The sequence below is a fragment of the Zootermopsis nevadensis genome, unplaced genomic scaffold (assembly GCF_977971745.1).
Source record: "Zootermopsis nevadensis isolate Lab colony 2312 unplaced genomic scaffold, Znev_1.0 Znev_ptg000017l, whole genome shotgun sequence".
Taxonomy (NCBI): domain Eukaryota; kingdom Metazoa; phylum Arthropoda; class Insecta; order Blattodea; family Termopsidae; genus Zootermopsis; species Zootermopsis nevadensis.
The window spans coordinates 10,238,833-10,261,047 of NW_028259149.1; the positions used below are offsets into that span (position 1 = coordinate 10,238,833).

A 22,215-nucleotide genomic window follows, 5' to 3' on the forward strand; every position below is an offset into this window, starting at 1 on the left:
TTATAACACTTCCTCCTCCCACAAAAAAACCCTGAAAAGATCGTGTACACTGAATGATTTCAGGCAGGATACCAAACATGATTTTAAGATACTACCAAACGAAAGAGATGTTTGGGCCGACTCCTCTAAAAGATGGAAGGATTCTGTTATGTAATGTCTATAACGGGTCATTGGGCTTATACGGGAAAAGAAAAAGAAAATCAGTGATCCTTGCTGCCTCCACGGCGCTACAACCCAGAATACAGACATCTAAGGAATATTTTACTCCGTGTGGTTATTGCAGTGCTCATCACACTTTGAACAACATGGCGGAAATGTGTTTCGATTTTGACAGGTATATGGTCCCTTAAACATTACTTCATAATCATGTTCGAATTTATTTCGATTTAAGAACTTTTGCAGTATCTGAATTTTAATCCCAGCAAAAGCTAAACCATATCATGTGAAGGTAAGTTGGACCGAAACCCAAAGTCACTGAGTGACAGGTTAGTGAATTGGCTTTCATAGTTCGGGATTGTTAGAAGAGTATTGGTAAGGTTAGTAATTATTGTAAATAAAGATTGAATACAGAAAAAATTATGTTCAGTTTGTTTCAAATACGTTCTGTGCAATACTGAATTGTGACAAGTTACGTGATTGTTGGCGTAGCTCCGTCAGTATAGTGACTGGCTAGGGACTGGACGAACGGGGTTCGATCCCCGACGGGGGCAAAGGATATTTCCTCTAGCCTCTGCGTCCAGACCGGTTCTGGGGCCCACCCAGCCTCCTATCTAATTGGTAAAGGGGGTAAAGCGCGGTCGGGCTGTGATGCTGACTGCTCACCTCCCATCTAATGGTAAGGTCACTAGTATTTTTCAGACACAGTATTTCGTCTATTAATCTATTCATTGGGTTTTTTTGAATTTATGTGTAGTAGGTTAGCAACAATGAATGTATTTCAGCAGTGAGTGATTATAAGAAAATGATGTGTAAAAATTGCAAAGAACACATTTTTAAATTATGTACTTCTCACTGAACATTTTTGTTCTCACCTATGCGTTACAGGGCGGAGAAATAAAATTAGATATGAAGGATACCCTGACATTTTCTTGTGATTTTGGAGACTGCAACATACAATCCTGAAGTAATTGTCCTCTGTGCTGCAGCTTTATTGTGTTCAGGTTTGTGAATAAGATTGGTGTTTTAATCAAGTGGGTAAACAGTCATTTTAAATTATGTATTCAGTTTTTAACACATTTTTTGTTACTATGGTTTTAAATGGTTTGTCATCTCTGACACATTAAATAATTGGTGAATGACATTTTGCAAAGGGCCTGTATAGAAAATCATAAACATTTCCTGGGCCACATGCCAAATTCTGTTAATAAAATCCATTAACAGATTTCTATGTTATGTTAAATTAAAATTAACTACAAAATGTTTAGCATTATTACAAGATAGAATATGTTGAGGGCAACATGCCAGAAGGGCCTATCAAAAAATTGGTTGATTCACATAAAAAAAATCTTACATTTATTTGGTTTGACAGGCATGCATTATTTTCATTCATACACCCAAATGAAACTATATTTCTGTATAGAGCAACATCAGCATTATACCCTTCTGCCATGACATACATCATAATATGATATGTTGTCAGATAGATATCTCTGACTATGTTTTATATCCTCTTCTGGCATGATTCTTTTGGTGATATGACATATTCTTATTGATTATGTTTTTAAATTTGTGGATGTAAAAATGTCATTTATTTTGCCTGTAATATACCAATATATGTATTAATATGTTTTTAGTTTTTTGCAGGCCAGATTGGTCATTCAGCAGGTTATGTTCAGCTTGGTGGTTGTTCGTCACTATGTTATTTGTTAATGATAAACTTAGAATTGTAGTGGCCAAGGAGCTGATCTGTTCTTTCTGTATTAGGAGCACCATGATGCTTGGAAGGAAGCAGAGTCTAAAGGGTGAACCTGTGCTTGCAGACTATGGACCAGAAGAAGCTTTGAATGAGAGTGCAGATATTGAATGGGTGAACATGGTAATTCTGCTTTTGTGTTTTAACAAGTGCCTTAGTTGATCTGTCATGCTTACGCTACTTTACTTTGATCTCAGCCAAGTGCTGAGTGAACTGAGGACAGAGGTTGAAGTAACATGTTGTTTGATTGGGCATATTGCACAGTCTGAACTGTTGACAGCACTGTTAAATAAAACAAACATCTGGCAGTGGTAGATGAGTGTGGAGCTTTGGTGGAATGATGATTGATGCAGAATGAACTGAAGTACTCTGAGAAAAACCTGCTGTATTACCATTTTTTCTGCCATAAATCTTATGTTCACTGCCCTTAGATTGATCTCAGGTCTCTGTGGTGAGAGTGTATAGTGTCCAGCCACCTGAAGCATGGCATGGTACTAGTCGAATAAAATATACAAGCTTGGTGGTTTATGATGAGTGCCACAATTCCTAAGTACATTAAACAAGTGGTTCTTAGTTAAAGTCCTGTTAACATGAGTCCCATTTGGAAGTGTTATGGAGTCATCATAGTTTGAAAATAAGATAAAGACATACCAGAAGTAAGAAACTGTAATGTCAAATTTTACAGTAACTTAGTAGGATCCTGATGATGGAGGCAGCAAGGACCTCTGAAATGTTGTTAACTTCTACCATACTACATCTGAAGATAGTTGTCTATAGTAACTTTATTGTTAAACGAAAATAAGTTTTGGTTTTAACATAATGTCTGTTTGATATTGTAAAAATTTTTAACCTAAATAACATCATTAATAGGCCTGTATACATTATTTATGTATCATAATTAGTCTTTCCTCCATAGTTTGACTGGTTTCAAGCCATGTAGATTATGATGTAATTTTCTGACACTCTTGAGAGGTGTAATTTGAATTGTATACCAGAATAATAAATGTTATTCAGGTATAATTTTTTTAATAAGAAGTTGCATTTGTTAAAAATTAAATATACGTATGTCATTTATCATTTTTGTCATGTAAATCATCATATACTTATATTGCAAAACAAAAACAAATATCACGTTTTCACTGTGAAAAGGGTCTTCCTTTATTACTGTTTTTTAAAGGTATGTTTAAGCATTAGACTGTAACTCTTTGTGCATTTATATTCTAAATATGACCATAGTTTACATTTGATTCTTTTTATTATGAATTTGTATTTTAATATTAAGTTCCTGGTGTTATCTATTGTACTATTAATCTAATGGAGTTCTTTATTGACAATTTTATTATTTTCTATATATAGTCTATTTTATTTGTCATTACAAATGGGATCTGTTATGATATTACAGCTTTGGGTGCGCCGCCTCATGAGATTCTGTGCATTGGTAAGCCTGCTATCAGTCAGTTTGAACACACCAAAGACTTTTGAGAAGCACCCACCTCTGCAGTATGTGACATTCTGTTGTGATCTTATTGTTACATTTCTTTTCACTGCTGAAATGATAGCAAAGATGCACATTCGAGGGATACTGAAGGTAAATAACAAGAATACTTTTTTTATATAATATATTCTTTGGACTAAGGGAATAAAATGCATTATTGGGGGGTTGAGTCTGTCTGTCCTCCCTTATTTGATCAGTGAAACCACTTGCAAACCTCAATGACATTTTATGTTAGGGGTTTGTACTAATAGTTATCATGTGGATTTTATTTTTTTATAATATAAACTCTGTTTTAAAGCTGAAATTTAACTTCATCAATTTTCTTAACAAAGCTGCTCATTGTACAACTATGGACAAACTACTTGGTGTGTGAATGACCATTATGAGTGACTTTTAATATTCATGGTGGAAGTCTTTGCCATGCCATGCTGAAAATATTTCTTCCAGGTTTCAGTTCTGGACTGCAATTAAAATTATGCAGTTGAGTCCATAGGTGAATAACTTCTGGATTGTCTGACATCAAATATCAGTATAGCTGAATTTGATTAAGTGAATACCAGGAGCAGCAGAACTTTGCTTTGTTTGTAGGGAGAAGTACCATATCTGAAGGACCACTGGTGCCAGTTTGATGCCAGCATGGTATTCTTCTTGTGGGTGTCTGTGATTCTTCAAATGTTTGAAATGTTGGGCGTTGTACCGAGGTTCAGTTATCTCTCCATCTTGAGAGCTCCTAGGCCACTTATCATGATCAGGTTCATTAGGGTCTTCCTTAAATTCTCAATGCCAAAATCAAGAATTAATCAAATATTCAAGTAAGTAAATTCCTTATTTACAAGTGTAATGTATTATTGTTGACATTCATTGCAATTTTATGTGCTTTTGAGCCAGTCACTTTTATAAATTTGTGTGTTTAAAAAATGTATTCTGAAACAATTTAAAGACATGTAGTCATTATTTTGAAGGCAGGAGTCAGCTGATAAAATATAACAAGTTTCAGTCTTACTGTTCTTTGTTATGTAAAAGTTTGGTGTTTGGACAAAACTTTATTTTCATGCAAGAAGTAAGTGACTGAAAAAGGACAAACTTGTGCTGATTGAGGGTTAATATTGTCATTGTCCCCTTGACAGTTATAGTGGAGCTTCCTGGTATGTTTCTGATGTTACAGTGAATTTTAATAAACCTCCTATGACTATCATAAAGTACATATCTGAATTAATGCCATGTATTTTACATCTTATGACCACTTAACAAATTACACTGATATATTCCCCCCACCAGAACATCTTGATTTGCTGTTGGAATTATATTAATCTGATTAAATTGTGAGATTTTTGTGCTGCAATGAGTCAGAAATGCCATACTAAGATGTAAATAATTGCATCATGAATGCTATTTAAGTTATACTGATTGTTTGATATGCTGTAGTACACATTCTTTAGACTGGGCTGTTGAGGGAAAAACCTGATTGTCATTTGGTTAAATTGAGCATGAGAAGTGTATTTATTAGTAATTAAAATATACAGAGTGCTTGTTTTAATAATGTATTTCTGTTTGTTAGGCGTTCAAGTCAACAGATATACAATGTCACATTATTTTTCTTATTCTTTATGTCCTTATATGGACTGTTGGGAGTGCAATTTTTTGGTGAACTGAAGAACCATTGTGTTTTGAACAATACAGATCCCAAGTAAGTGCACCATATGTGTATTTTTTATCATCATAGTCCACAAGAATTAATTGCTGTTCACAAGAAGTGGCTTCTATCATTGTATATTATGTCCTTTGGTTAGTGAACAGGAACTGAAAATTTTTCTGCAATTGTGCTTCATGTTGTTTAAGTTTAGAACTGTTTAACTCTGTATATCTCAATGATAAAGAAGTGTTTAGACTTGAATATGAAGCTTGAAGTAATATGTCTCTCTGAGGTCAGTGGTTTGTAACAGTTAAAATGGAACATAGTATGAATATATTTTAGCATTGTTCACCATTTTGAAGAAAAGAGACAAAATATAGTCTGCTGTTCTATGTGTTGGAATAAGCTGTCATTTACAAGCACTGGAGAGAAAATGTTTAGCTTCTTGGTTCAGATAATGCTAAATGTATCAATAATGTTGAATTGTTGCAGTTATTTTCATATCTCCATGATATTCACTTGAAAAAAGAATAAATACTACCCTTTCTTAATTAGAATTTAGGAGAATGACTTGAAGATATGTATTTAGATCAATTTTGGATAATTTGGGTACCCACTGGAAAGATCATTTTTCCTCATTTGTTTTAAAACATTTGTGTTATAATAAGGTTGTGGTGTACATAACTATTACCCTGTGGTTAACATTCATTAATTTAAAGTTTTCCTTTGTATTATGTTGAACTTTTGTGGTTTGAGCTCCATTGTCTGAATTTTAAATTATCTGTGTTATGATATTTTAGTTTTAAATATCTGGTGCCCCTTTACACACATCAAATGGTGATTTCACTGTACTTTTCTGTTGAAGTAGATTACCTCATTTGGTTTAATTTTTCAGTTGTTCAGTTTTACATTATTTTTTGGCATAACTGTGACTTTGTTTCTTGTTATGTTCCAGCTACATAACTATAAACAGCCTAGCTATCCCAGATACATTCTGCTCTGTTGATCCAGATTCTGGTTATCAATGTCCTGAAGGAATGAAGTGTTTGAAATTGGAGCTGTCTCGGTATATTATGGGATTCAATGGATTTGATGAATTTGGTAGCTATCAAATCTAAAATGAAGAATTAGCATATAATGTGTAACTTGGTTTATAATTGAAGAACACATAGTTTTGGTTTGAACTTAGGCTGACTGTGGGCTGTTATATTGGCATTGTTCTGAGAAGCTTCTGCTGTAGGAAACTGTAGTCATATGCTGTTATGTAAACAGAAGGTAGCCTTTGGTACTAGACTGGAATTTCTTTGGTTTTTGGTCGAATGACTTTTGTTTCAGAGGCTGAACTGCATCATAATATCTTCATGAGTCATATGAAAAGGAATTTAATGCCAGTGATCAATATTGCGAACATCATCTGTTAAGATAATGAATAAATATGGCCACTGATCAAAATAAAAATAAATGTAGTATATTCATGTACTCTTCAAGCAAGTAATGAAGGAATATGTATCACTAACCAGCTTGATAAATGAATGAACAGTTTTAATGCAAAACTGTAATGCAGTTTTAAATTATAAAGAAAGCAAATGCAAAGTTTTAATTTTATGCTTGCATAATAAAGGATTCTGTTCTTTTTGTTTGTTGGTCTTGTAAACAGAATTTTATGTACAGTTTTTAGAAGAATCACTTGTTTGTATTTGTCTTATCTTCTTATAGTCATATATACAAACTTAATTCGGGAAATGCAGAAACTCATATTGCCTCTCTTTTGGTGCACTTTGTTTTACATTACAGCAACCAGCATTTTTACAGTGTATCAGGCAGCCTCACAGGAAGGTTGGGTGTTTATCATGTATCGTGCCATTGACAGCCTTCCCGGCTGGAGAGCAGCATTTTACTTCAGCACCATGATATTCTTCCTTGCATGGCTTGTTAAGAATGTCTTCATTGCTGTCATCACTGAGACTTTCAATGAAATCCGTGTTCAGTTCCAGCAGATGTGGGGTGTGAGAGGGCACATCACAAATAGTTCAGCATCACAGGTATCAGTGAAATTGTGTAACTAAAGCTGAAATAAGGCATAGCAAAGCAGGGTACTTATCAGCTGAAAGGTCAAAGTCACACAAAGACTAAGTAGTAGTAGTAGTATTTTTTTCTCAAAGTGCTAATATGAATGTATAACGAGGTAGTTGTACCTGTCCATCTGAGTGTGAGTTTATCTGTGAAACTATTTGCCAACAGAATCTAGAAATTAATAAATGTAGAAATTGGTGTTTTATTTATGTGCCCGAAAGTCCAGTAGTACTTTTACTTTCTGATAGTTGTCAGACAACTTCACAGTGTCACATGATCACTGTGTTTGGAATTTGTAGCATATAAAATAAGATTCTGATGTTTATGTGACAGAAGAGTTCATGTGTCTCTTTGGAATCTACTTTTAAGGTACTAACAGGAAATGACATGGGCTGGAAATTAGTAACATTGGATGAAAACAAACATGGAAGAAATGCTCCAAAATTCTGTCATGTGATATTACGCTCAGCTTCCTTTCGCCTCCTTGTAATGGGAGTTATTCTGGCCAATGGGGTTGTTACTGCGACTATGAATTTCAAACATGATGGAAGACCAAGAAATGTTTTTTATGAAAAGTATTATTATATTGAGGTAAGTAGAATATTTACTTCTCTGGTTTTTGTGCCTCTTTATTGTCATATCTTATTGTTGTTCTGATCAATGTGATCCAGGCTGGAGATCGAAAGGTTAAAATCTATTATGTTTTACAAGGAGTTCTGGAAGTAACATAACACATATAGATGCTAACAAGAGTTATGGATTAATAATTATACAGTTCACTGATGTATTTACATGCAAATTTTCCACTGCTGTAGGGAAGGTTGTCAGAATTTTGCATCATGATCATCTTTATAGTTTTAAGAAACAAAAAATGCATGATGCAAAATTAATTATATATCAAATTTCACTTCACTATTTGTGAATTGTTGATAATTTAATACCAGACTGAAAGGTAATTATAGACTTTACTTGGCAGCCATGTTACATTCTGCAAGAAAATTATGTTTGGTGGGATTCATACCAAAGCTTCAAGCGGCAAGTGATTGGTGATACATGATAACATTTACACTGCTAGTTTGTGAAGTTACTGGTGAATGAAGTGATCATTGTGTATTGCATATTCTATAATTTGCATGAAAGTATTTTGTTATTCTTCAGTAGTCTTATTATTGTATACTATGATGCACTGTGTATAAGAAGCAATATGTGATATGCTTCACTCTGCAATATAGCAGAAAGAAATTGTATAAATTGTGTCCCTTCCGTGTGATAATGGTTTACTAAATCATGTTACTATTAAAAAATAAAGTTATTTCCCATCAACTTTATGGATCATACTGTGCTGGTTTTATGATATTTGTCTTCTTTTAAATGAATGACTGTCATTGACTTTTCTATTGTTTTTATTTGTGGTTCATTTGAAGATGCTGTCAATAGCTCAGACAATATAGTGTCAAAATATAGTGTTTAATGAATAAAAATTGGAAAGGGTTCAAAACAAAGTGTTTATAGCCTAATTTAATAAATAATCTCATTTACCTGGAGGGACTAAGGAAAGCCGCTCGTCTTTGGGTTGTGATTTGAACCTGAGCCCCCCTCCTGAATATGAAGTAGAAGTAGACCACTCAGCCACAGTATTTAGTGATTTCCTGTTGTTGAATACTTAAATTTGTTGTTATTATTATATCATCACAATCACCACCACCACCATGTGTATTGGTGTTATTGTTATTAATATTATTTGTAAGTTGTAATCTTTCAGCACCCAGAAGTGTGTGTTGTATGTGTGTGTGAGTAACATTCATTAGGAATAATTGTTCCTTTAATAAAAGCAGTTGGGTCATTTTTTCCATTTCAGGTAGCATTTACAGTGTTCTTGGACTTGGAAACTTTGTTTAAGATATGGTGTTTGGGTTTTCGTGGCTACTACAAACATTCTATACATAAATTTGAATTGCTGTTGGCCATTGGGACAACACTTCACATAATTCCAACCCTATACTTATCAGGACTCACCTATTTCCAGGTATTAATGTTTCCATGTAACTCATGGTATGTACCAAACCAATGTCCTTTCATATTTACAGTTTTATCAAATACATTGTTATCATTTCAGCATTTATTTTGTAAAGAGCTCCCATACTATGTTATATTGATCCCAATCCAGAATTTATGATCATCTAGAAGTTTAGATGCCACTATAGGAAATGGGCCACTTTGTAAATCCATGGAGAAAGACTTATGTCACAGTTTTGTTCACTGTATGTAGTATGTAGTTTGACTTGTAACCAACATTGCTGAATATTATGTACTGTAAGACTGTATATGTTTCATGTATAAAATTCAGTGTGAGCACAGTTAATTTCTACATAGAAGTAATGTTTCTTATTTTCTGTAAACTTTCGTGTAATTAATTTTAGTCATGAGTATCCTCCACTGATATTTTTATTGTGGTAGATTATCCTCTGACAAAGCTTTCTTAATGTTTCTTTACATATATACATACATATATGTTTAGTCTTTCACTGTCCTCTTTTGTATATGTTCTCTCACTTATTCCACTTGTTGGCAATTTATTTGCTTGCCTTGGCTTGTTTCTGATGTGTTGGATTTTTTCATAAATATCTGTGTTACAATTTCAGGTTTTACGAGTAGTGCGACTCATCAAAGCTTCACCAATGCTGGAAGATTTTGTGTACAAGATTTTTGGTCCAGGAAAGAAGCTTGGCAGTTTGATTATATTCACCATGTGCCTGCTTATCATCTCATCCAGTATCTCAATGCAGTTGTTCTGTTTTCTTTGTGATTTCACGAAGTTTGAGAGCTTCCCAGAGGTGAATATAAATTTCTTAATGTTTAGGTGTTGTCAGTCTGTGCTAGTGAAAATGAGAGACCTGTTTAAGCTTTATATTGCAGATATTTACTTTTGTGACAGTTGTAAAGTTTATTTATTTATATACCCAGTAAGGTAAGTAATGTAAATATATAAATTTTATACTTTTCAACTACATCTGTGTTAGTGAAACCCAAAGGTTCAACACTGTTAGTACCATAGTGTCATTTCACATGACCTGAATCAGTTCCATCCATTTCCCATTCTCAAAACCAATTTCTTAAGCTTGCATTTCAGTATTTTCACTCATTCTCCCCCTTAGTGTTTCATGTGACTATATTCCATCAGAATTCTGTATGGATGTCTTTTTTCCTTATCCTAGCTATGTGCTCAGCCAATTGTAAATTTCTTAATTTTGCTGTCCAGTCAGTAATAGCTGACTTATTAAATCATGAAGTTCTCCATTAAGACCTATCCTGATTCCCCATTTTCTTCATCCTTCTTAGATCCATATTTTCCTGGGAGCCTAAACATTCTGTAACTTATTGTTTCCTCAAGGTTAGTCATATTTCAAAAATATATAAATCAGTGGTTGGATGTTTTATGTGTTTCTTAATTGATATTGTTTAAAACTAATAACACAGTAACAGTTTTTTGATTGAATAAGTAGTTGCAGAATATTTCTTTTTCTTAATTCTAGAATGAACCATATTTTTGGTTGCAGATACTTTTTGAATTTGCATCATTGATGGTATTCCCATGATTTCTTCTACTGTAAGTATGACATAATGAAATAAAGGACTGATGTTTCCTTTGATTTTTTATCTTGTAGGCATTTATGTCTATGTTCCAAATCCTGACACAGGAGGCCTGGGTGGAAGTAATGGATGAGACCATGCTGCGGACACGAGAGACGTTAGCACCTCTTGTGGCAGTTTACTTTATTCTGTATCATCTGTTTGTTACATTGGTGAGAATTATGAAAATGTTAATGATTGAAGAAAATTTGTTAATAGCATTATTAAAACTTTATTAAATTCATTCATATCCAGGACAGGTTGGCATATGCCTGCACCAGCCAGCTACTTTGCAGTACTACACATGGGAATGTGCATTTTTCAAACTAATATAGCATACAGACTATCTTGCAGATTTTATTCATATTTCAGTGTTCGTGTTGTGACCTGTCTAGTAGTGTCTGAGAGAGTTGTATCTTGTGAAACACTCTCCATTGTTTTTGTCCAACTTATTGAAGTAGTTTTTTATTTGTCAAGAAACCTACTGGTAACATGAAAGTTTTAATAGAGTAATGAACTACATGATTTGAAATCTGGCATGTTGTTTAAAACAGTTCCCACACTTCCACTTGGTGTTGTGAGAGATGCAGTAGCAGGAAGCCATATTCTTACCTTCATTATGTTAAGCCATTGAAATTCACTCAAATGTGTTTGCAGATTGTGTTAAGCTTGTTTGTGGCTGTCATTCTTGACAACTTGGAGCTGGATGAGGATATCAAGAAATTGAAGCAACTCAAGTTCCGTGAACAGAGTGCAGAAATAAAAGAAACATTACCTTTTCGATTGCGCATCTTTGAGAAATTTCCTGATAGTCCTCAGATGACATGCCTGCATAAAGTACCATCTGATTTTAACTTGCCAAAGGTAATATGTTCACAGCACAGGGACTTAATTGTTTCTTGTAATTAAACTTTTACTTTGTATAATCCACCTTGTAAGAATTTTATACATTAACTTGTTTAATGATTCTTTCTCAAGTATATAAGTTACATAGTATTGAAAGTGTGATTGTGAATGATGAATTTGGAAGGAAGTAGTTATGGTTATAGAAGCTGTTGCTAGTAGATAGTTCAGACCTTGCAGAGAAAACTAAATATATGTTAATGTCTTGTAACCAGATTGCAGGACATAATTGTAATATTCACTTGGCTAATAAATTCTTTGAAAATGTGGCAGAGTTAAAATTCTTGGGACCGACAGCGACAAATCAGATTACTTTGACTGTGAAGTTAAGGGGAGATTAAATTTGCTTGCTGCAATTCAGGTAAGAATTTTTTATCGTGGGTATCTGACAATAGGATGTGTAGGATAATATATGAGATCTGCTGTTAACTTCTTTGTGTATGTATTTTGTAGTAACTTTCAGCAACTAAATGCCAGTTGAAAGCAGACTGTTAAGTCCTGTAATGAATTTAGACTGATCCATTATTACATTTCTTGAAAATCAGTATCATTTTGTAAATCTTGGGACAGTAGACACTTGTTTCAATTTCACTCAGTTTTATATTTTACTGTCAGAAATACATTGTAATTTTTATAGGTTCGAGAAAGCTTTATGCGTCAGTTTGTTTATGAAGTGGAAGATGATGAAACTGAAGGTGTGAAGAAAGTGAATGAAGTGTTTGATTCCAAGATTGTATATCGCAAGCAGAAACCAGTAAAAATATTGACTAATCCACCAAAAGTACGAAATATCAGCACAAATCTGAGAAAAGCTGCTATTCAGTACATAATCAAGTAAGGAGCAGGCATAGAATTTGTGAATTGTGTTGGGATCAATGTTTGTAGATGTAAGTGCACATGTAACAGGAATATGGATAAAGGAGCTTGAGTTTATGATACTTGTGTGCCATATGTACTTTAGTTAAGTTGTTTGTTTTGTTAGGAAGGTAGTTGGCTAGCTGTCAGTGACAAAGTGACCAAGTGGGTTATTCCATCATCCAGTTATTTAGTTGACCAGTAATTTTTTTTGATGTTGAAATAACCTTTTTCAACATTTTATTTTGGTATGTTTGGATTGGAAAGAGTATTCATCAGTGTGAATAGTCATGAAAATTTAAAGAATTTGTCTGTACTCATTCTTTCCATCATAAATTATAAATTAAGACTGGTTTAATATTTCCCTATACTATTTACATACAGTTCTGTCAATTGATATTTATATTTGATAGTGATTCTAATAATCAGCGCCTGATGCTGGGAGATTCTGCAATGATACCAGTACCAGGGAAGGGTCCACTGAAGCCCCAGGGAACCATCAGTAGTGCAAAACAACTGCGAATTGATCAGAAGAAGTAAGTTTTTGTAATTGAAATATCAAGATATTACCATATGTTGGTGCTGCAAAACTAGTATGCTGTCAGAAGGTATGCTATGAATTTTTATAAGAAAATATATTTATCCATTGTAGGTAGATAAAGGTGATAACTTGTCTCTCATAATTAGAATTTGTAAAAGCACACACAATTTCATTATCATTGGTTTTATATAATGTGTTATGTTTTGTTTTTATATGCCTGTATTCTTAAAGGGCAAGGATTTGTATGTAGATATGTATTTATGGCCATGTATAGTTTCATAACCCCTTTTTGTGAGGCAAAATTATGGTGTGCTGTCATGTGTCTTTGACAAATTAAAATGCGCCATAGGTGAACAAATGTTGCGAGACACTGCCGTATGTATTGTGTATGTTTTACTCTGATGCAGGAAAAATATTGGCACAGAGAAAGAAGAAATTGTTCCCATTTATTTAAATACAGATTTAATAATTTAAACACTTTGATAATGTAGAATATTTAATATGAACTTTATTGTGCACACAGGATAAGTAAGGATAGTAAGAGGAAGAACAAGGAGACCCTGTGAAGAGAATGTTGAGGATAGTACAGATATTATTGTGTAATCAGTGAGTTTACGGGAGTAATTCTTCCACATCAAGAAAAGAACACTTCCGCAAGGATAAATAATACTGTTTTAGGTATACAAACCATGCAGCTTGTTATTACAGGTCTATTCGACGTAGTGTGCGGAGCGGTTCAATCAAGTTAAAACAGACATATGAGCATTTGATGGAAAATGGAGACATTGGTGCAATGAACAGAGTGAGTTCATCCCGAAGTAGGCCCCAGGATCTTGATATCAAACTACTGCAAGCTAAGAGACAACAAGCGGAAATGCGAAGGTAGTATTAAATGTAGATAAGGTTTTCATGAATTTGAGTAACTGACTCCATGGAGAAAAGTCTTGGGGAGTTGATGGTGTGCTCAGCTAGTCACAAATGTATGTTTTACTGAATAATTATGTTTTTGCTACATTCTGCCAGTTATTGTAAGCTTTTATTTTGTATTTCAGTCATTGCTGTTTCATTATCTCTACAAGAAGTCTGTAGAATTAAATTCTTTAGGAAATATGAGGAATAACTTGTACTGTCAATCATATATAAAAGTGACTGAAACTCTTAATACCCAGAGTTTGTAAGGTTGTTTCTTCACTATATAACTTTTACATTTTGATGCTAGAAAGTGAGGTTTTATGCAGAATGTATACAGATGATGAAAATGGAGACAAACAAATTGTGTTTTATAGTGACTTGTGTTTGGTAGGTTTAAATGTAATTTCAGTTTTAATCCTTTGCCATTTTGTTTAAAGCACTTGTGCATGGGTGCTTTTATCCCAGGTTTTCTTCCAGGTTTTAAAATTGTAAATGTGATTTTACCACATTTTAGTATGTTAGAAGAAAAGTTGTCTGTGGTACAGAAAGCTTGGTCAAAGGGTAGTTTCTTATTTAAGCTTTATCTTATGGATATTTAAATTCCCTATACATCACAGATGAAGTGGCCTTTAAATGCTTGAAAGTTCAGAGAATTATAAAATAAAATAGTATTTACCAATTTTCTTAAGCTATGAAGAATATAAACTAATAGTTTCCTAAGTATAAATCCATTTGACTAATTATGTAAATGACTGCATTGAAAAAGGGACAGTGGCCTAACCTGTATAGATCCATACATGGGTTTGTGCGATTCTGGTTCTGAAAGCCTTATTTCAAGCCACAAAAATGCGAGACCACATGATACTATTTTTAATTTTAGAATGCATTACACAGGTGCCAGGTTTGGTGGATAAAAGTAAGTGAAGTTTTTAACATATGAGATAAAGTTTCAGATCTACCATAGTCCTATTCAGATCTGCCTGTAGTGAAAAAGTTAATTTACTGTCTTTAGGAATCAGAGAGAAGAAGATCTGAGAGAGAATCACCCCTTCTTTGATACTCCTCTATTTGCTGTACCACGCGAAAGCAAGTTTCGTAAAGTCTGTCAGCTGATTGTGTATGCTCGCTATGATGCCAGACTTAAGGACCCTCTGACAGGCAAAGAAAGAAAAGTGCAATACAAAAGAATGCAGTAAGTAGTTAAGTAGAACAAAGTTTTCTTTGAGGACTAGCCACTTTTAAGAAAGAAAGCTTTTCATAAGAAAATAGCTCCTAAACTAATCCTAATACCTGTATAATTTATAGCCTGGATTCTAGAGACATGTCCAGGAAAAATTTAATACCATTTACATCAATATTATTACCAATTTTTCTCATCATTGCTGAAGTATAGTCTCATTTTCTTTTAATCAGACAGTTATTTTTGTGAAGACTGGAATCACTGTCTACATGCACTTTTTCATTTTCTGTGAAATAAAATATCAGTCATTCCACATTTCAGTGTCTTAGTATATTTACACTTCAGTTTTTATATTTATGCTCTTACAAACCATCTAGGAGAATACTAGTATTGCTGAAATACTTGAAATATCTGTGATATCTCATTGATAAAACAAGGCTTATTCATTAATGGTAGAAACATGATGCACATTATGATGCATTTTTACTTCAAAGTTCTGTAAACAGAGTCTGTGTTTACTGTTATGCACTTCTACTATTATTTGGTTGGTTTTAGGATATGTGTCAAATGTTGGTATTTGTTGTTCTTTGGAGAAATTTTAGATGCTATAGTGTCTGCATTTTTCTAATTATGAAGTGAAAGAGCCAGCACAAAGGCAATGTAGAAATTTAATAACAGAAAAGTTACAAGAAATGTTTATGAATTTGAAGTCTTGTGTTGAAGAAATTTATTATATTTAATGTTTATGTTTATTGAAAATATAACAGTATATTGAATCTTCATTCTTTAGGGTTCAGAGCCTTACAAATGAAAGGTTTAATTTCTTCCAGCAACTTCCTTGGTCTTGTGACATATTTGGACTGGGTCATGATCTGTGTGACCACACTGTCTTGCATCTCTATGATGTTTGAGACGCCAAGCTATCGAGTGATGGAGACTCCAGCCCTGCAAATAGCCGAGTATGGTTTTGTTATCTTCATGAGTCTTGAACTGGCATTGAAGATTCTTGCAGATGGCCTGTTCTTCACTCCTAAAGCCTACATTAAAGATGTAGCATCAGTTTTGGATGTATTTATTTATGTGGTAAATTTATTTATAAGTAACTGGATGAAACTGATAAAATGAAACCTACATAGACTTTCACTCTAAACCAAGTACCTTAGAATGGATATTTTGGGGAGAGAGATGGTATAGCCCAAACTCATTCTTAACCTTTGCATTAGGTAGGTGTGAGTGGAAAGTGTCATGCCCTGGCCATGCTTTACCTCAGGGAAAGGACCCTGGTACCCATTGGACAGGAGGCTGGGTGAAGTTTGGCTACCAGAGTAATTCTTAATTCTCAGCCATGTTCTTTCAGAAGTGATTTTATTTGTTGTTGTCCTGGCTAGGTTACAGTATAAATAATTATTCTTCGGTGAAATTATGTCAAGTAGATAGAGGTTCTTTCTCAGGATGATAATATGGGTATGTTATTAAAATGAACTTGCAAGAGGAGATGTGAAATAGTTTGAGCAGCTGTATGAAGTTATATGCCAGTTTCTACATTCTTTATGTGTTGATGTTGATTTATTGAAAAGTGGGAATATCATGAACATGAGAAGCCACCATTACATTTCTAAACAGCCAGAAGTTCTTCACCCAACAGTCATGTATCATATACCCATACCTTGACTTACAAATATAATTTATTTGATGAAAACTGTTCACAAGATGTAAATTTATAAATCAAAAATTAAATTACCTTTAATTATAATGTAAAGAATTGTGACTGTAAGAAAAGTAGCCCAATATTTTCCCTGCACATTAGAATACTATATAGTTATAAACATAAGAACAATATTACTTGTTTGTGATAGTTATTATCTGTTTAATCCTGTAGATTACTACTGAAGTGTTAGATGAAATATTTACATTGTACAGATTTTACTGTGTTTGCAATATAAACATCAGAACTTACATAAACAAAGAATAACCAGTTGTTTATATTAAAACCTTTATTGATGCATATATAATAATCATAAAAAACCATTTATAAGAAATTAATTTAATCTTTGTTGTTGTGAAAATAATGCTTTTAAATTGAAAAATAGGTATGAATTTACGTGTTTTGTTGCAGCAAAAATTTTTAAATCAGAACTTCAAAGATTGAGGAATAGGTGTACTTTCATATATTGCCTAATGTTCTGGTTCTTATTTGTTTGTTAATACTCTTTAGTGAATTAATTTATGTATATTGTAATCTGCTCACACCTTTTTTAGTCTGTGCTCACGTCCCTGCTTCGAAAATTGGCAAGTAATGTGTTTTATTACACAACTTTAAATCAGACATGATGCTGAGATTGTACTTACAGGTCAGCCTTGTATTTCTTTGCTGGATGCCAAGAAATGTACCTCCAAACTCTGGAGCTCAGCTACTGATGATTCTGCGCTGTGTGAGACCTCTAAGGATCTTCACATTAGTGCCTCATATGAGGAAAGTGGTTTATGAGCTGTGCCGAGGATTTAAAGAGATTCTGTTGGTCAGTTTAATATAATTTTAAGGTAATGTGATCAGTTACTTTAATTTTCAAGATTATTTGAAATTTATAAATAATTATTTTTCTTTTATAGGTGTCTATACTCTTGATAGTTCTGATGTTTGTATTTGCAAGTTATGGTGTTCAGTTGTTTGGTGGTCGGTTAGCGAGGTGTAATGATCCTACAATCTTGAGGCGTGAGGACTGTGTAGGTGTCTTCATGAGACGAGTATTTGTGACTAAAATGAAGCTTCAGCCTGGGACCAATGAATCTTATCCTTCCATGTTGGTGCCTCGTGTCTGGTAAGTAATGTTGCAGTTGGAAACATGTTTGCCTCAGTTTGCCATATATGTCTGTCTGTCTGTCTCTCTCTCCTTCCCCCCCCCCCCCCCCCCCCCACGCCATCCTTCTCTGTTATGCATGCTTGCTCACACAAACACATGACCACATGAGTTCAGATGGCATTGATGATGAAATCAGTGGAGAACAGTGTATAAGTGTATTTTTATTTTCATCTCACGTCTTTATGCTTGATATTGGAATATAGCATCTGAATGGTGAGACATTAATATGATAACAAATAAGCAAAGAACATCACTCATGGTAGTGCAATGGGTTGTGAAACCATGTTTACTTATAGGTGGGTACCATTGTTTTGGAGGAACACACTGCTTCCACTTGCAAGTCAGCATGGCATCATAACTCAGAAGGCCGCCATGGACATCTTCACTGCTGTGAGAACTTAAAATCTCAGAAGATTTCATGACACTATGTATCATGTACACTTTATACTTGACATGAATGTTGTACTACTACAGTGAATTCACATAAACTTCCTGTGTGATTTATTCAGGGGCATGGAGTGGTCTAGAAATATGGTAATACTGGGCAAGCTATATAAATCGTGAAGTTTCTCACTGTCTAAACATCTTCCATTCCCCAATTTCATCATCCACCATAGGTCCTAATGTTTGTTTTTAAACACTTGTATTATTGCATTATAGATATTATTCTCCCTTCATGTATCTTTATTCCTCCTTTTTTATGTGTGTACATTTTTTAACTCACCATTTTCACTTCCTCATCTCAATTTCATCCTCTTTTTCCAATTTTCATTCTTAAGGCTTCTAGCCTCATTGCGTTTCCTATACCAGTGGCCTATTTTGTCAAGATGTTACCTATCTGTAGGAGTCCATTTTTACATTTTATTCAGCCATAATATTTTGGGCAGTTTTCAGAGAAGTATCCATACCACATTAACCTTTCTGTTTCAGTTACATTGATTATATCTGTGTTTATTGTCATCTGTAATTTGTATTTGTTCTTACATATATTTTACTCATATAGAAGCAACAGTTTTTGATTTTCAGATACATATAGAAAAATCCTTAATAATGATTTATTCTCTGTTAGGGCAAACCCTCGTCGATTCAACTATGATAACATAGGTGATGCAATGTTGGCATTATTTGAGGTGCTGTCTTTTAAGGGATGGCTAGATGTTCGAGATGTTCTCATAAAAGTTTTAGGACCAGTAAGTTAAAATCAGTTGAAAATGCTTTTACATGTTTGTCCTGGCTTTTTGAATAATCTTGAATGTATATGAGATCCTGCATGTAATGATCAGTTTGAGTTTTAACCTAGTTAATGTGCAGATAACATAACCTTAATAAGGACCATAAATGTTCAAATACTGGCTGTTGTTACTGTTTACAATTTTGATGCAGTGTCATATTACTGATTGAGCCTAAGCATTATTTACAATTTCTGGTCTAATACCTGTCTGCTATTTGAGACCTGGCCAGTACTTAGAGGTACCTGACCACTGTCTGAGACTGGGCTAGCAAGTCTGTAAACCAGCATGATGTTTAGTGAGTAGTGTCAATCCCAGTGTATGTGCATTTTAAGGACGTATTTGGTCATAAACCACCAATCCATTGGGATTGCAGATCCAAATCCTGCTTGGAGCATGGATGTTTGCTCATATTTTTCTCTGTTGCTCTGTGTTGTAGTAGTAGATTCCTTGCTGTGGGCTGATCCCCCATCCAAGGAGTGTAACAAGAGATGCATTGCCTCAGAATTACTTTTGAGGGTCAATGATGATTAAACAAGAACAGATTTTAGGTTTATAACTCTTGTAGAATATTAGTTGTAGACTGGTGATAACACTGAAGTCTGTGGAACTCGTGGGATCTCCTGACAGAACACTGACATCCTGTGGTACACAGGTTGGAAATTACAGCACCAGGACATTTCTGTGAACTTTGTCTGTTGTTATTTGTGCTGTTGAAATTGAGAATGAAATTGCTCTAAAGGCTTATACAATAATAATCTATGCATTACTGTTCCAGGTCCATGCCATTTACATTCATATTTACATATTTCTGGGCTGTATGATTGGTCTTACACTCTTTGTTGGAGTTGTGATTGCCAATTACTCAGAAAACAAAGGAACTGCACTTCTCACTGTGGACCAGAGAAGATGGTAAAATATATAAATACTTATTTAAAATAACTTCCTATAAAGAGAAAGTCATGAATATAACAGTTGCTTTGCATTTAAGTGGTCATTGTTGTTTAGTGCTTCCTCTTTGTGAAATAATTTTTTGTAACTTATTGTCATGATTAAAATGGATAATGCATGTAAATCATGATAGTATTTGATCTGTTCAAAAATCAGGTCTCATACCACTACTTTCGTATGATTGTTTAATGATTTGAGTATTTAATCTGTTTGAAATTCGGGTTCTGCACCACTGATTCTTTTTTCCTGTTAAATAATATATACTGTATTATAATATCACAATCCCTCATGTTTTGTTTTAAGGTGTGATTTGAAGAAACGTCTAAAAATTGCCCAACCTTTGCACTTACCACCAAGACCAGATGGAAAAAAGTTTCGTGCCTTTATATATGATATTACACAGAACATTTACTTCAAGCGATTTATTGCTGGTATGGTTCTAATCAACAGCAGCCTACTGTGTGTGTCTGTGAGTTGAACTTTGTTTCTAATAGATTGCTTCATTAAATTTTCTCATTAAATCACTTTGTTAAAATTCCTAATAAAATGACTCTATTGAAGTTTATATTTAAATTTAAATTACTCACTTAAAATATAAAATGGATGTTGTTCTCTGTAAAAATTAATAATTATACCTCAGTCAGTATAGTGACTGGCTACGGACTGGGCGACCAGGGTTTGATCCCTGACGGAGGCAGAGGATTTTTCCTCTAGCCTCTGCATCCAGACCGGCTCTGGGGCCCACCCAGCCTCTTATCCAATGGGTACCGGGGTCCTTTCCCAGGGGTAAAGCACGGCTGGGGCGTGATGCTGACCACTCACCCCAATCTAGTGCCGAGGTCAAGAATGAGTAGGAGCTATACCTTCTCTCCCCCCAAGCGCCTTCATGGCGTATAGTGGAACAGCTTTACTTTACTTCCTTGTATTTAATTTTTAATGTTTAGTTCCAAATATTTTTCTGAGAACTTTCAAGCACTTGAATTATCTGCATTGACTTTACTCTGCTCTACTGAACACAACTAATAGTTGACTGTGTATTGCAAGGTGACACAAACAAATGCAATCACAGCATGAGAGATGTCCTGTCATGTTTAATTTTTTCACTGAATATTATTTGGCCCTCGCAATTTAAATGATGATGTTATTACTTTGTTTTCTTAGTGGCGTGAAGAGGAATCACACACGGATCCGCTGGCAACTTTCAGTACCATTTTGACACTAGTGTTTGTGGTTGAAGTTGTTATGAAAAACATTGCTTTCACTCCACGGGGTTATTGGCAGTCAAGACGAAATCGTTACGATCTCTTGGTCACTGTTCTGGGTGTGATATGGATTTTCATCAATGCTTCTCTCAGAGTAAGTGAAGTAAAGTTATGCACAATCACAGACTTGATCAAACTGGAAAAAGTAGTGTTAGGGGAATATGGAATAGATGTGTGACTGGTTTTTGCAATCAGTTGTGGCATGTATTAACATGTTCACTGCCTAAATCAAGATAAATTGATTTTTGGAGAATCTTTAGTACTGCCAGTATTGATATTTGATGTAATGTGACCTGTCCTTATAACTTAAAACAGAACACAAAAGATTGCATCACCAATGAATACATATTTCTTGAAGGGTTATTTAGATAACTAGGTATTACCATTTTTTTATATTACTTGAATTTTTCTTCTCTTTCCTCTTAAAATATTTGTGAAACTTTCCTTCAGTCTACATGATAACTGGCAGCCAACATCTGAGATTTGGTAGTTATATGCTGCCTTTGTATGACTTCAGAGCTGATCTCACCTTCATTATTGCCTTTGTGAGTGTTTTTTGTGTCCACCAAAATACAGTGTTGGAGGTGAAAAAATTAGGAACACCAATAGAAGAAGAAATTGTAGGAGTTTCAATGACAGTAATTCTACTATTTATTTTGTACCTGAGTGAAGTCCATCAGATTCATCATTAGAAACCAATGAAGAAAATATTTCAGAATCATAAGACTGCTCAGGTCAGCCAGGATTGCAAAATATCAGTACCGCATGAAACCAGCTT

General features: G+C 34.2%; 1 protein-coding gene across 3 annotated transcripts in view; it reads left to right on the forward strand.

Moving 5' to 3' along the window:
• Positions 1 to 184: 184 nt before the first annotated feature.
• Positions 185 to 22,215, forward strand: part of na (sodium leak channel non-selective protein na) — a 30,562-nt gene continuing 8,531 nt past the window's right edge. Inside the window, exons 1-24 of one of the 3 annotated variants that reach the window (XM_087350375.1) lie at positions 185 to 334; positions 1,045 to 1,160; positions 1,924 to 2,035; positions 3,315 to 3,500; positions 3,996 to 4,219; positions 4,966 to 5,094; positions 5,996 to 6,141; positions 6,835 to 7,082; positions 7,483 to 7,704; positions 8,972 to 9,139; positions 9,756 to 9,947; positions 10,779 to 10,916; positions 11,401 to 11,607; positions 12,284 to 12,480; positions 12,915 to 13,037; positions 13,751 to 13,924; positions 14,967 to 15,146; positions 15,965 to 16,217; positions 17,486 to 17,653; positions 17,745 to 17,953; positions 19,065 to 19,185; positions 20,003 to 20,136; positions 20,479 to 20,644; positions 21,337 to 21,531. In XM_087350375.1, coding sequence (XP_087206501.1) covers positions 1,931 to 2,035; positions 3,315 to 3,500; positions 3,996 to 4,219; positions 4,966 to 5,094; positions 5,996 to 6,141; positions 6,835 to 7,082; positions 7,483 to 7,704; positions 8,972 to 9,139; positions 9,756 to 9,947; positions 10,779 to 10,916; positions 11,401 to 11,607; positions 12,284 to 12,480; positions 12,915 to 13,037; positions 13,751 to 13,924; positions 14,967 to 15,146; positions 15,965 to 16,217; positions 17,486 to 17,653; positions 17,745 to 17,953; positions 19,065 to 19,185; positions 20,003 to 20,136; positions 20,479 to 20,644; positions 21,337 to 21,531 — 3,885 coding nt within the window. In that variant the 5' untranslated portion in view covers positions 185 to 334; positions 1,045 to 1,160; positions 1,924 to 1,930. Of the gene's footprint in view, positions 449 to 617; positions 836 to 1,044; positions 1,161 to 1,923; positions 2,036 to 3,314; positions 3,501 to 3,995; positions 4,220 to 4,965; positions 5,095 to 5,995; positions 6,142 to 6,834; positions 7,083 to 7,482; positions 7,705 to 8,971; positions 9,140 to 9,755; positions 9,948 to 10,778; positions 10,917 to 11,400; positions 11,608 to 12,283; positions 12,481 to 12,914; positions 13,038 to 13,750; positions 13,925 to 14,966; positions 15,147 to 15,964; positions 16,218 to 17,485; positions 17,654 to 17,744; positions 17,954 to 19,064; positions 19,186 to 20,002; positions 20,137 to 20,478; positions 20,645 to 21,336; positions 21,532 to 22,215 lie in introns of those variants that run through there. The other 2 variants (XM_087350374.1, XM_087350376.1) reach the window with 2 other exon arrangements.